This window comes from Anabrus simplex, chromosome 2 (genome assembly GCF_040414725.1).
Source record: "Anabrus simplex isolate iqAnaSimp1 chromosome 2, ASM4041472v1, whole genome shotgun sequence".
Taxonomy (NCBI): domain Eukaryota; kingdom Metazoa; phylum Arthropoda; class Insecta; order Orthoptera; family Tettigoniidae; genus Anabrus; species Anabrus simplex.
Genome location: NC_090266.1, coordinates 425,111,549 through 425,124,551, shown reverse-complemented (window position 1 = coordinate 425,124,551; position 13,003 = coordinate 425,111,549). Strand labels below are relative to the sequence as shown.

The window sequence follows — 13,003 nt, the reverse complement described above, 5'->3', positions numbered from 1 at the left end:
CATGTAGCTTCCTATGGGCTTCCTTATTATTTAGATGGAATGCAGTAACCTCAGTTTTATTTGGGTTAGGTTGAAGTCTCCATTTATGGAAGTAGTCATTCAATTTCGTCAGATCACTTGTCAGTACATTCTCACAGTGCATAAGACCTTTACTCTGGAAGACTAATACTAGGTCATCTGCATACTGGATTTTCAATGAGTCAGTGTCTGGCATATCATGAATATACAAGTTAAACAGAATGGGGGCCAGAACTGATCCCTGAGGTAGGCCATTGTTTAGAGTTCTCCATCTGCTAGATTGTCCGTTCAGAAACACCTTAAAGCGTCTGTCAGAGAGCATGTTGTTCACTAGAAATGCCAGCTTTTGACGTGGGATGATTTCAGTAAACTTCGACATCAAGCCATCCCTCCACATAGTGTCATAAGCTGCTGTAAGGTCCACAAAAACTGCAGCTGATCAGAGGACCTCGTTGAAATCCAGCTTCAACTAGAGTTGTCAATGTTAAAACCTGGTCGCAGCAGCTCCAATGTTTCCTAAAGCCACCTTGTTCAACAGGGATGGTTTGATCAATGGCCTCTTGAATACGATTTAGAATAAGCCTTTCTAGTAGCTTATAGGTCATGCTGAGTAGCGATACTGGCCGGTAGTGAGAAGCATCGGTTCCGTCTTTGCCTGGTTTCAGGATGGCAATTATCTTAGCCTGCTTGAAAAGCTTTAGTAATCTTCCAGTTCGTAGAATTTCATTGAAGAATTCAATGAGCCACAATTTTGTTTTAGGTCCTATGGCTTTAAGAAACTCTGGATATACACCATCAAAGCCAACAGCTTTATTTACCTTTAGCATATTCAAGGCTATATCAAGTTCCTCAATGCTGAAGTCACCTGAGTAGTCAGGATGTGGTGTTAGATTGGATCTCTTTATGTACAATTCATTTCTCACGATTCGTGTATGTGCCTTGTCAATTTTAGCTTTCGAATTCTTCATTAGTCTGGATGCAACAGCATTGGCATTCACATGTGGGACTGTGCTTGACAGCCTTGGATCTGTACAAAGTTTTCTTATAAGGTTCCAGGCTTTGCGACTAGAATGTCTAAAGTTAAGTTCTGCCACTGTTTTATGCCATTTTTCTCTTCTGTTCTTATTGAGAGCTCTCAAAAGGTCATCAGCTGTTGTATCATCGTGAGATTCTTGATATTTAACATACAAATCATTGCATTCTTGAGACCATCCGGGGATGTATTCCTTCCGAAACCCACGTGGAATATAGTTTTTGGCATTAACTTTAATAGCACGCATAAATCGTTCATAATTGGATGGAATTGGGGGAATCCACTGAACGGTGTTATCAAGACCTTTCTGAAACAGTTCCCAGTTTGCAAGTTGAAAATTCCATCGAGGTTGTGGGATGGAGGTTACTAGTGGAATTTCTGTACCATAATAAATAATGACTGGCCTATGTTGGCTGTGTGGGAAAGACTTGATGACTTTTCGTTGTGTCATATCGTTATTTCCAGATTTAGATACGATGCACAGATCAGGGGAATAATCCTTTAACCACCTAACAGATCGGAATGTTCCTGGATCTTTAGCATTGTACACAAGCTGAAGATTGTACAGATCCATCCATTCATTTAGAACGTTGCAGGTGTGAAATAACGATAGGAGGGGCATGATAGCCAAGTGGTGATGTCACTAGCTTCTCACCTAGGGGGCATAGCTTGTGTAATGAACAATGGATGTGGAACTTTGAAATAAAGACTCTTGTCCCTGTGGTTTGTATTCTGTGTAAAACTATAAACTTGCTTTTGCAAGGATTTTGCAAGAATTTTGTGGTCATTGAATTCCGTATTTTGAGTCCTTTAGCTACTATTGGCAAAATATGAAGGTCTTTGTAAAAAGCATACAGAGGTCATACTCCATATAGCAGAGATCTCACTATTTTGTAGAGAAAAGTTGTATATGGACATTAGTGGCTGAATGATAAAATAATTGCAGTGATATTGTGTACCCCTATGGGACTCGTTTTTATTCATAAGATGTATGTCTACCACTTAGACCCGTTTCCTGACATGGGGTTGGGGATGAGGTGAGATTAAATTGTATGGCATGTCATATTTTAACAGCCGGTTGCCCTTTTTGTCACTAACCTCAGTTGAGGAGCTAATGAAGGGTCGGTCAATCAATCAATCAATCAATCAATCAATCAATCAGTAACCCCCCCTTTTACAGAAGGTAGTGCACATAATACAAGGTACATATAAAACAAGTAATGATGTAATAATCCAAAAATAACAAACCTGAAGGAACAACGTCAGCCGATGATACACAAGGAAAATCATTTTAAATCTCGACAGCATACACATGGCTACGCAGGGTCACCAACATGACAACTAGAGAAAGGATGTATGGGAAGCAGGCCGGGAAACCCTACAGAGGACGAGATCTTACATGATGTTGTAGGGAAAGAAACGTGAGAGCATTAACCCTTTAGTCTGATTTACTCACAATAAAGAATTTTAACAAGGTATAAAAACACCAATTAAAAGGATAACATTATCAATTCAGAAAAAGGTTAAATCGAACCACGAGGTTCCTATCGGTGGTTCTTCAGAAAATCAAATATCAACACAATATTACAATTACATTTAAGAAGGTGAGCATAACTTCGACAATTAAATTTACAAGGAAAATTTAACAGGGGATATGACATAATTACAACCATCTTACAAGACAAATAGAAAAGAGTTTACAAGAAAGTAACAACGGAAATCTGAATTTAGCGCAGAGGCCTTTAGAGGTGCAGTCCTCTCCTAATACACATCAGCGAGGGACGCATAGCTCAACAGGTGTACACTAAATTGACGTGGCATTACTGGAGGCAACCCGAATGGAAAAATTAAAATTTACATTTACACAAAAGGTTAATAAAAGGAATTGCCTCCAAAACAAAGAATATGCCTAGCTGACGAACTAAGGCATTACAAAACCAAAACGGTGAAAACCAAGGTCTAAGGTAAACTCCGAACAAATGAATTTACATTTTAATTTAACATTTGAGAAAAGAAAATATGTTTACCCCGGGATGACTGGAGCCACTGAGCGGACCACCTTACTAGGTGCATCTGATCGTTAAGACGTACGAAAACCAAAGATGCGGATCAGAGCCCCGCTACTACAGAGTAGCCAAAGGCCGGAAATTGATAAACACTCAAATAGCCAATCAGCCCGAAGTTTCACCAATACAATTTATCGTTATTTTTGCCAATAGGATTACAGCACCATATATGGTAATGTGAGAAACATATTCTAGAGGTTTTGATTGTGAAATCCAGTGATTTCTTGATCGAAGCCTCCACCTGGCAACTACAGGGTGATACAAATATGGGTTACAACATGTACACTACTGGAGATCTCCAAAACCCCAATCAATGTCTCTTTTTCTTTTAACACTCCATTATTAAATAAATATAATTGTCTTTTCTGTGAGTCCTGAAAATTCTTTAAATCCACAAAATTTCACAACATATAAAACACATAAAAATTTACAGAAATTTACAGCAACAAAAAAAAATAATTATTGAATTCTTCAAAAAATGTTTTAGAGTTCCTTAGTTTCCATCCACGTTATTGATTTCTCACCACCGGCGACATCCTCCACCGCCGAATCTCGAGCTCTGCTCGATAATAAATTTTTAAAACACTTTACATTAAATTGATGTTTTAACTGGAGGTCTGAATTTTGTGAAAACACACTGATACCAACACATGTCACCCACATCTTGATGCAACTTTTACTAAGAGCATCTTGGAAGCAGAATTTCCTAAGCTTGATCACAGGTATTGCTGTCCATAGGATCGCTGACATCGGCCGCCTGCCAACACGGTTTCCCTTTTCAGTCCCACCAGGGTCTCCAATGAAGCTTCATTTAGTTCACTTGAATAGTGAACTCACAGTGAACATGTAGTAAGACATGGCGCAGTACTGGGCAACTGCCACCACAAGGAATTCTGCGACACCGCACTCCCAGGTTGGATACAAACAGGTCAGGAATTCATAGTGCCCCTTCCAACAGGCACAACAGGTTCCCTGTCTGGACCAGGTTATCGTGATCACTGGAACAGAGATCAATCCGCAGCAGAAGTAATACAGGAAAAGCCATAGCCTCGGCTATGCAGAAGAGTCCTTTGAGAAACGTATACTGAAGGGTGGTTTTTCTGTTTTTTTGTTTTTTATACGACTATTACTATATAACAGGAACTGTTAATATTCCGTGCGAGGAGGATACCCTTGCCCCAAATATCTTTGGGAACTCCAAGCCCCCTCCAGGGCAAGCATTTGTAAAAATTTACCAAACATAACAGACCAAACAAAATTAGGAAAGTTTACTGGAGTTTACCTCAATACCGGAAATTTTTATAAGGGATCCCTAGTTATGACAATGAAGGAAAATCTTAACCTACGGGACATACTAAATTATACCTAACATGATCTCAAACAACCATTCTTATTACACTAAAATCTTAAATAACCTCTAAACTTGCCAATGTATCCGGTTGGATATGTACCCCACAATTTGCTTACAACTAAGTTTCGTTAAGTAACTAACAGTTTCTAAAGCATCATCTCATAACTAGGGGATCTTGACTTGCAACAAATAGACTCGACTGATCCTTTTCTTTTCAGGATTGCTGACTAACAATGACACAGGGGTTAAAAATTTCAATATTGTGCAGGGACCTCGAAATCTGGGGGCCAACTTACTAATGACATGGTACGCAGCACTACTCATAGTACAAGTCTTTACATAAACCTGGTCACCCACAGACAGATTGTGCAGTCTTCGCCCATGATTATAGTTACGTTGAACTTTAGCGTAATATATTTTCAAATTCTTATGCGCACTGTGTCAAGCAGCATGGATCGTTTCTGGATTTGCAACATCAGGTAGAAGATCGTTAATAGACCACAGATTAGAGAGTGGAGAATTGGGGGTGAACGCTAGCATCGATGAAGCAGGAGTTTGGTAATGACTTTCATGAACGGCAGTGTTGAAAGCAAATGATAACCAATTAAATGATGAATCCCACTTAGAGTGGTCAGAAGAATGGTAGGCAATAAGAGCAGATCTTAAATTTCGATTGACTCTTTCAGCATAATTAGGCCTGGGATAATAAGGGGTGGTAGTCACATGAGAAATAGATAGGAATTACGGAATTGCACAGATGTAAAAGCTCTAGCGTCACTTACCAAAAATTGACAGGGTCCAAATGAAGCAAAGTTCTGTTTTAAGCAAGAAATAGTAGTACTAGCATTAGCCATGCGAGTAGGAAACTGCCATGTAAAACTCGAGAACGCATCAACACACACAAGTATGAAATGATGGCCGGTCCGTGATCGCGGAGAAGGACCAATATAATCTGTAAACAGTCTCTCCATCGGGCGAGAAGCTTGCTCAGGTGACAACAGACCTAGTCAGGTATTAGGAGCAGGTTTACTAATATTACAGGTTTTACAAGATTTGACCATGGTGCAGATTTCACCATCTGTGAATTTCCAAATGAAATGCTTACGGATTTTCTCTCTAGTCTTGAACACACCAAGGTGCTGCGAATATTCATGGAAATATTTGAAAAGAGCAGGAACTAAATTAGCTGAAACAACAATTTTTGGGTCTCTGCGACCATGAGCAGGACACCATTATTAATGACATAGGGTTTGACATGCTCACCAGACTTAATCCTGTCGATAATAGCCTTCAATTCAAGGTCGTCCTCCTGATGTTTAGAAATATCTTTGAAAAGGAATGGGGAATTGGTCAAAACTACATTAACAAAGGCCGAAACTTGTTCAGGAGAGGGATCTGCAGGCTCTGACTGAGGATCAGAACTGCCAGGGTAGAACATCCTACTGAGACTGTCAGCAACAACATTTTGAGTTCCACGAATGTGACGAGCTTCAAATTGAAAAGCGGAGATGCGTACTGCTCATCGCGCAAGACGACCGGTCCTTCTTGGTGTAGCCAGTACCCAACTCAGCACCTGATTATCGGTTTCAAGATCAAATGGGAGGTGTTCGAGGTACATTCTAAATCTTTATCGAGAGAAAACAACAGCTAAGGCTTCTAATTAATAGATCGAATAATTATGTTCGGCAGGATTGAGACTATGGGAAGCATAAGAAATAGGACGACGTCCATCTTCAAATTCCTGAAGGAGCACACCAGATATACCAGTAGATGAGGCATCAGTCTGGAGAATGAAACGTTTAGAAAAAACTGGCATCGCCAGCACAGGAGTGTTACATAAGGCAGATTTCAAATCATAGAGAGCTTCAAGTTGAGCATCACCCCATTCAATTTTAGCATCTTTCCTCCTCAAAGCGTTTAATGGAGCTGCTCTTTCAGCAAAATTGGGGATGAATTTACGGAAGAAATTGACCATGCCAATGAACCTAGCTACAGCCTTGACATCTTTAGGGGTTGGGAAATTTTGATTCGCTGCAGTACGAAATTGGTCAGTCGAGACACCTTTTTCAGACACAATATGTCCTAAGAAGGACATCTGGGGCTGCGCAAAAGTAACCTTGCGAGCCTTAAGGGTCAGTCCTGCTTTACAGAGTCTTTCAAGGACTTCATTGAAATGAACAAGGTGCTCTTCAAATGTTTCACTAAATATAACTAAATCGTCCAAATAATTATAAACCTATTTGAATTTAATGTCTGACAAAATGATATCCAGCAACCGAGTGAAGACCGCAGCTCCTGTGGCCAGTACAAATGGTACTCTTTGAAATTCATAGAGGTTCCAGTCAGTGGCAAAAGCCGTGAGATGCTTGGATTCCTCAGCAAGAGGTATCTGATAATACGCCTGATTCAAATCGAAAGTGGTAAAAATTTTGGCATTGGCAAAGCAAGAGAAACAAGAGTGTAAGTCATGAAGAAGAACGGATTGAAGCACAACTCTCTTATTCAACATTTTATAGTCAGTTACAGGCCGAAAACCATCCTGTGGTTTAGGGACCAGAAATATGGGAGAAGAGTACGCAGATTTAGAAGGACGTATTAAACCATCAGCAAGCATTTGATCGATAATAGCCTTAAGGGCTTTCATCTTGGGAGGCGACAAATGGTACGGAGTGAGAAAGTTAATTTAGTAGTTTTATGTAGCATTGTGATAATGTGTGATCGCAACAAAATGTGTCAGGCACAGACATAGAGAAAGATATGTTAAAAACCATGAAGAGAGACTCGCCTTCATCCTGTTATGGTGCCATCATTGAATAATTCGTAAAAAAAAAAAAGAGCAGAAACCGGATGTCACAAAAAATAATTTGGTAAATTTTGAAGATTATGGAGTGTGCCCAGTGGTGTATGCATAGCATTCCTGCCTCTTACCCTGGGTTCGATTCCTGGCTAGGTCAGGGATTTTTACCTGGATCTGCGTGTCACTAACGACTGTAAAACCCTCTTGCGATAACCTAATTTGATTGCTTGAATGATTTCATGATCCAATGGCTGAAATGAGAAGTGGTACTGGGTGGTAGGAACAAAAAGTTTTGCATTTGAAAGCTGTATTTCTGGATGACACGTAGCATTATCTAGCATCAAGATCACATGACAGTTCCTGGCCTTCATCTTAGAATTCACAGCTAAGAGCCAATTCTCGAATACTGCTGACGTCATCCATGGCTTTTTATTTTCACGCCATTTAACACCAAGAACGTTTAAGCCCATGTTTTTAAAGCACCTGGGTCTCAAGGATTTACCGATTATTAGAGGGATTTCCTTTTCGTTCAACAAAACATGATGGTGATTCTTTCTTTTATCATTTCCCCATGTTTGAAACTTTCATTAGGCCAAGTTAGCAACTTCTTCAGGATAGCCCTCAAGAACAGGCCAGTCCCACCAACATTCAAAATATCTTTCAGTTCGTAACTCTTCAAGATGACTGTTAACTTATCTTTCCAATCTGCTACTTCATTTACAGACCGTCTACACTGACTGTTTTGAAAGTAACATTGTGACATTTTATAAAACAATCTAGTCACCCATTGCTAGTTACAAAATTCTCAATTTCTGGATTATTTGCGATTTCTCGAGCTTTTTCTTTCAACATTAGCCCACTCAAATAGTTTCTTCACTCCAGCACACTTGAACCACTCATATACCACAACATTCACTTCTGCAAAAACTGACTCTTGCTTTCTTTTTTACTTCTTGATTCCTATTTTCCAAGCCCTACAAATATAAGCAGACATTCTGGATGGCCATTGATGAAGAATCAAAATACATCTTGAATGTTTTACCTTATCTAGGAAGGGATGAACAACGCCCTGAAAATGTGCATTTGGGTGATTATATTGTTGAAAAGTTAATGGCCCCTTTCATAAACAAGGGTATGAATGTTACTTGCAGCAGTTTTTTTACATCACTGTGGCTAGTTGGAAAGCTTACATGCCAGGGAACTAGTCTTCTTGGTGAAATAAATCGGGAAAGAAGGGAGGTTCCAGCCGGAGGTGAAAACTTTATTACAAGAGATGTGTTGGAAAAGAGAAAATGATAGTCACCTGTGTAGAATGTCTGTAAGCTTTGAGGTTGACGATACATTCTTTCACAGACATACTGTACTTCATCGCATGCTCTTCAGGCCATTGAAGGATGTGCATAGTATGGATACATATGTTCATGAAAATAGAAAACTAATCAGGCAAGAGACTTTAATTTTGTATCCATATGTTATCTGATTGCGATTTTTAGTAGAATTGACATCCATTTAAAACTGAATTTTTGTTATGACTGTACGGTTTAGAACATAATATTTAATATAATATTCAATCAGGAAGATCATTAATATTTATTTTCATTGCAGAAAATATATCCCCACGTCTGTATTCATAAATAATATAATAAAACTTATATATCACTCAACAGTCATTTTTTACCTCACCGTCTTTCTAGGTGGTGCGAGTCATTCCATCTTTCTAGTGTTTAAGGCCACGACCACTTCTTTCTCACTCCTAGCCCTTTCCTATCCCATCATTTCTATAAGACCTATCTGTGTCAGTGTGATGTAAAGCAAATTTTAAACAAACAAAACAAAAACAACAAAAAAAAACGAAAATTGGTTGAAAAAGAAGTGCAAAGATGTTGAATGTTGTATGGTTATGGGAGAGGTAGATGCTGCATATAGCAAAATCAAGGAAACCTTTGGAGAAAGGAAAACTAGGAGTGTGAACGTTAAGAGCTCAGATAGAAGACCACTTGTAGAGAAGGAAGATAAGGCAGAAAGATGGCAGGAACATATAATACAATTGTATCAAAGGAAAGAAGTAGATGATAAGGTTCTAGAAGTGGAACAGGAACAGGCTGTTGGTGCTGATGAAATGGGAGACCCAATTTTGAGGTCAGAATTCAACACAGCTTTGAGAGACCTAAATAGGAACAAGACACCTTGAATTGATCATGTTCCCTCATAATTACTGACTCCCTTAAATTGCATTTAATGCGTAAGATGTATGATACAGGAGAAGTGCCGTCTGATTTTAGACAGAATGTTGTTATACCTATTCCCAAGAAAGCATGTGCTGACAAGAATGAAAACTTCCACACTGTTAGTTTAGTATCTCACACCTGCAAATTTTTAACTCATATTATTTAAAGAATGGATAGACAACTTGAAGCTGAGTTGGGAGAAGATCAGTTTGACTTCAGAAGCAATGTAGGAACATGTGAAGCAATCCTGACTTTATGTCAAACCTTGGAGGATCGAATTAAGGAAAAAAACAAGCTCACGTACATGGCATTCATAGATCTAGAAGAGTCATTACATTAGATGTTGTTTATTTGTTTCAATTTGTTGCTGGATAATATAAACATTTATGAATCAAAACAGACCACTGCCCCAGTTAGTTAGGATTACTTGGGTTCTGCTGTACTCTGCCAGGGTTATTCGTTGTTGTTCAAATCCCATAGTAAGTAGTGATTGGAAGGAAATAAATCTAGAAGACTTCTGTTATAGTCATCCATCATTATCAGATGTTCAAACAATGGTGACAGTCTGATAAGAGCAGATATACAGTTAAGTAAAATGCCTGGTTAAATATTCAAGTAGTAAATGTTCAGGGTGTTCCCAAACATGTGGAAAGTAATCTTGGTAGAAGGGGTGGATAGTGCACCCCAAAACAACACAAAATATCCCAGTAAACATATGCCCTACAACTGTTTTAGTTATTAGCTGAAGTGGGGGGATAGTTCATATTTAGGATGAAGTTTGAAGTCAGGCATGGTGTTATGGACGTTGAAGTACTTCAACAGCGTATGGAACAAGGTTGCCATCGAAAATATATGCAATGTCTGGAGTGTTCTAAGGTGTCCGACAATCAGTTCGGCGGCATGTTCAGGTATGCATTCAGGTGTATGATGGACAATTTGAGGACTTCTTGGATTAGAATGCAGTATCACTGCTGGTATACCAACATAGCGACAGCTACTTGACATCGGATGTGCCATATAAGGCACTTCCCATGCAGAATTGGAAAGTCTGTAACTCGTAAATGATCGGCTATTGGGCATATGTTGACAAGGACCTTTTGTGTTGTTTTGGGGTGTAAACCACCGCCTGATTACTTCCTACATGTTTAGGAACACTCTGTATAGGATATGACTGTGTGTTATATATATATATATGGTACATATTCTAAGGAAAAGGTACGCGTAACCAGATTATCAGGTACTTTTGTACATCCTCTTGTTCTGTAGGAAGTTCTATGACAGATATGCAAATGGGCTGTACCTTTGTTCCAAAAGCAGGTACACTATTTTTTTGTGTGTGTTCCATTTCATATGCAAAATCTAACTATATTTTGAATAAAATTCTTATAATACAGTATTTTAATTATGTGCCAGTTCACAGAAATGGTGATCATTCAGACTAGCATTGACCACTGTAATATTGCCATGGATCATCATATATACACTAACAAAGAAAAGAGAAAAAGAAGTCCGGGAAGTGTATTAATGTGCTTAATAGGATTCAGCAGCTTACTGGTGATTTGTGTAAATAGCCTAAACCTCAAATTTAAGGAGCATTGTTGACTGAAATTTATATTATTTAGCTTCTGTCTTCCAAGTATTCCATTTGACCATCCATTATATAATGAGTTATGACTCCAGTCATGTTAACTCCTTTATTTCCATTTTATTTCATTTTCCTGAAATCTTCCTTTCAGTACGGTGTGTGTCATTTTCTGTTTCTTTTCCTTCATCATAGAAATAAAGTTTATTTTAGTGATTCTTCAAGTTCTCAAAGATAACATTACTAAATACATGTTACTCATTCTGTAAATTTTCATCTGTATAGGTGGACCATGTCACCCCTGGTTATTCATCGAAGAAGCTGCAACAAAGGAGGTTGAAAAGGATTTTAATTCAGTGTACAGCCGTTTAGTTCTGTGCAAAACGTACCGTCTAGATGAAGATGGAAAAGTACTTACCCCAGAAGAGGTGTGTTTTGAATAAAATGTGATAATTCTCATTTGTTAGATTTTGTTTCTTTGTTATTTAATCATAAGTTACAAACAGAGAAGTTAACTAAAGGTGGGATTCCAGTGAGGCAACATTTGGGCGACATGGAGCATGCGACGACGCATGCTGCAGTCGACCTTCAATTTTAGGAAACACGGCACGACATGTGGCGTGCGGCTGTGTGGTCTGAGACATGTTGCCATCTGTCGAACACTCTCTGGAGCCGCATGCCTCAAAAATATGCTTGTCAAACGGTGTCACCCGGGATCCAACAGTGTGTGGATCGGTGCTACAATTTCTGTGCGACAAGATGAAGTGGGCTATTGAAAACACTGTGAATTTAATTAAGGATTACCACAATGCTCTGGAATTATGGAATGTAACTTTGAGTGATTATAAAAACAATAGCATTACGACAGGATACGTTAAAATGGTCCTCAGATAATTATAACGACTGTGTCCAGGAACTGAAGAAATTAGATAATTACGTTCACCTTTCCACCAAGAGCTTAGAAGAATTCAGAAAATGTGTTTCTCCATTGAGAGGAAACCTGTGGTTCGCGTATAATCTACTTACTTTTCTTCTTGACATTGATGCTCCAAGGAGAACTACTTGAACGTCAGGTTACGATGAATGAGGGATGAATTGATTTTAAGCCACTGTTTTCCTTTAATAAATAAAATAAGTTAACTGCTTATTAACTTTTGTAAGTAAGATTGTGATTTATTCAATACCTGCCCGGATGAGTGGCTCAGACGGTTGAGGCCCTGGCTTTCTGATCCCAACTTGGCAGGTTCGATCCTGGCTCAGTCCGGTGGTATTTGACGGTGCTAAAGTACGTCACCCTCATGCCGGTAGATTTACTGGTATGTAAAAGAACTCCTGCTGGACTAAATTCCGAAACCTCGGCATCTCCGAAAAACGTACAAGTGGTTTGGGACGTAAAGCCAATAACCTTATTAACATTAATATTATTCAGTGCATCGTTTTCTCGTTATTAGTACTGGCAATAGTTTGCACTAGAAATAAATAAATTAGAGGTAACAATTAAAATAGAATTTAATGACATCATAGTACTAACTACTACTACAACAACAATAATAAACTTGACAAGTTCAATCCTGGCTCAGACCGATGGTAATTGAAGGTGCTCAAGTAGGCCTACATCAGCCTCGTGTCGGTAGATTTACTGGCACGTTAAAGAACTGCTGGACTAAATTCCGGCACCTTGGCGACTCAGAAAACCGTAAAAGTAGTAATGGAACGTAAAGTCAAGAACATTATTGAATAATAATAAATAATAATAATAATAATAATAATATATTCTACATGTCAGTATCTTATGACATTTTCATGCCAATGGACATCGCTTGATAGCATAACAACAAATGGTTCTCTTTTCTACACTGTTAACACACAAAAATTAATCTCGTTTTTATTTGCATATATCCTTCGCCGCTACTCTAATTGCGCAAAGT

At 38.7% G+C, this 13,003-nt stretch overlaps 1 protein-coding gene across 1 annotated transcript in view; it reads left to right on the top strand.

Annotated features, from left to right (window-relative positions):
- LOC136862876 (small G protein signaling modulator 3 homolog) overlaps positions 1 to 13,003 on the top strand; it is a 312,577-nt gene that overhangs the window by 271,378 nt on the left and 28,196 nt on the right. The window contains exon 15 of the mRNA XM_067139149.2: positions 11,361 to 11,503. Coding sequence (XP_066995250.1) covers positions 11,361 to 11,503 — 143 coding nt within the window. The remainder of the gene's footprint in view (positions 1 to 11,360; positions 11,504 to 13,003) is intronic.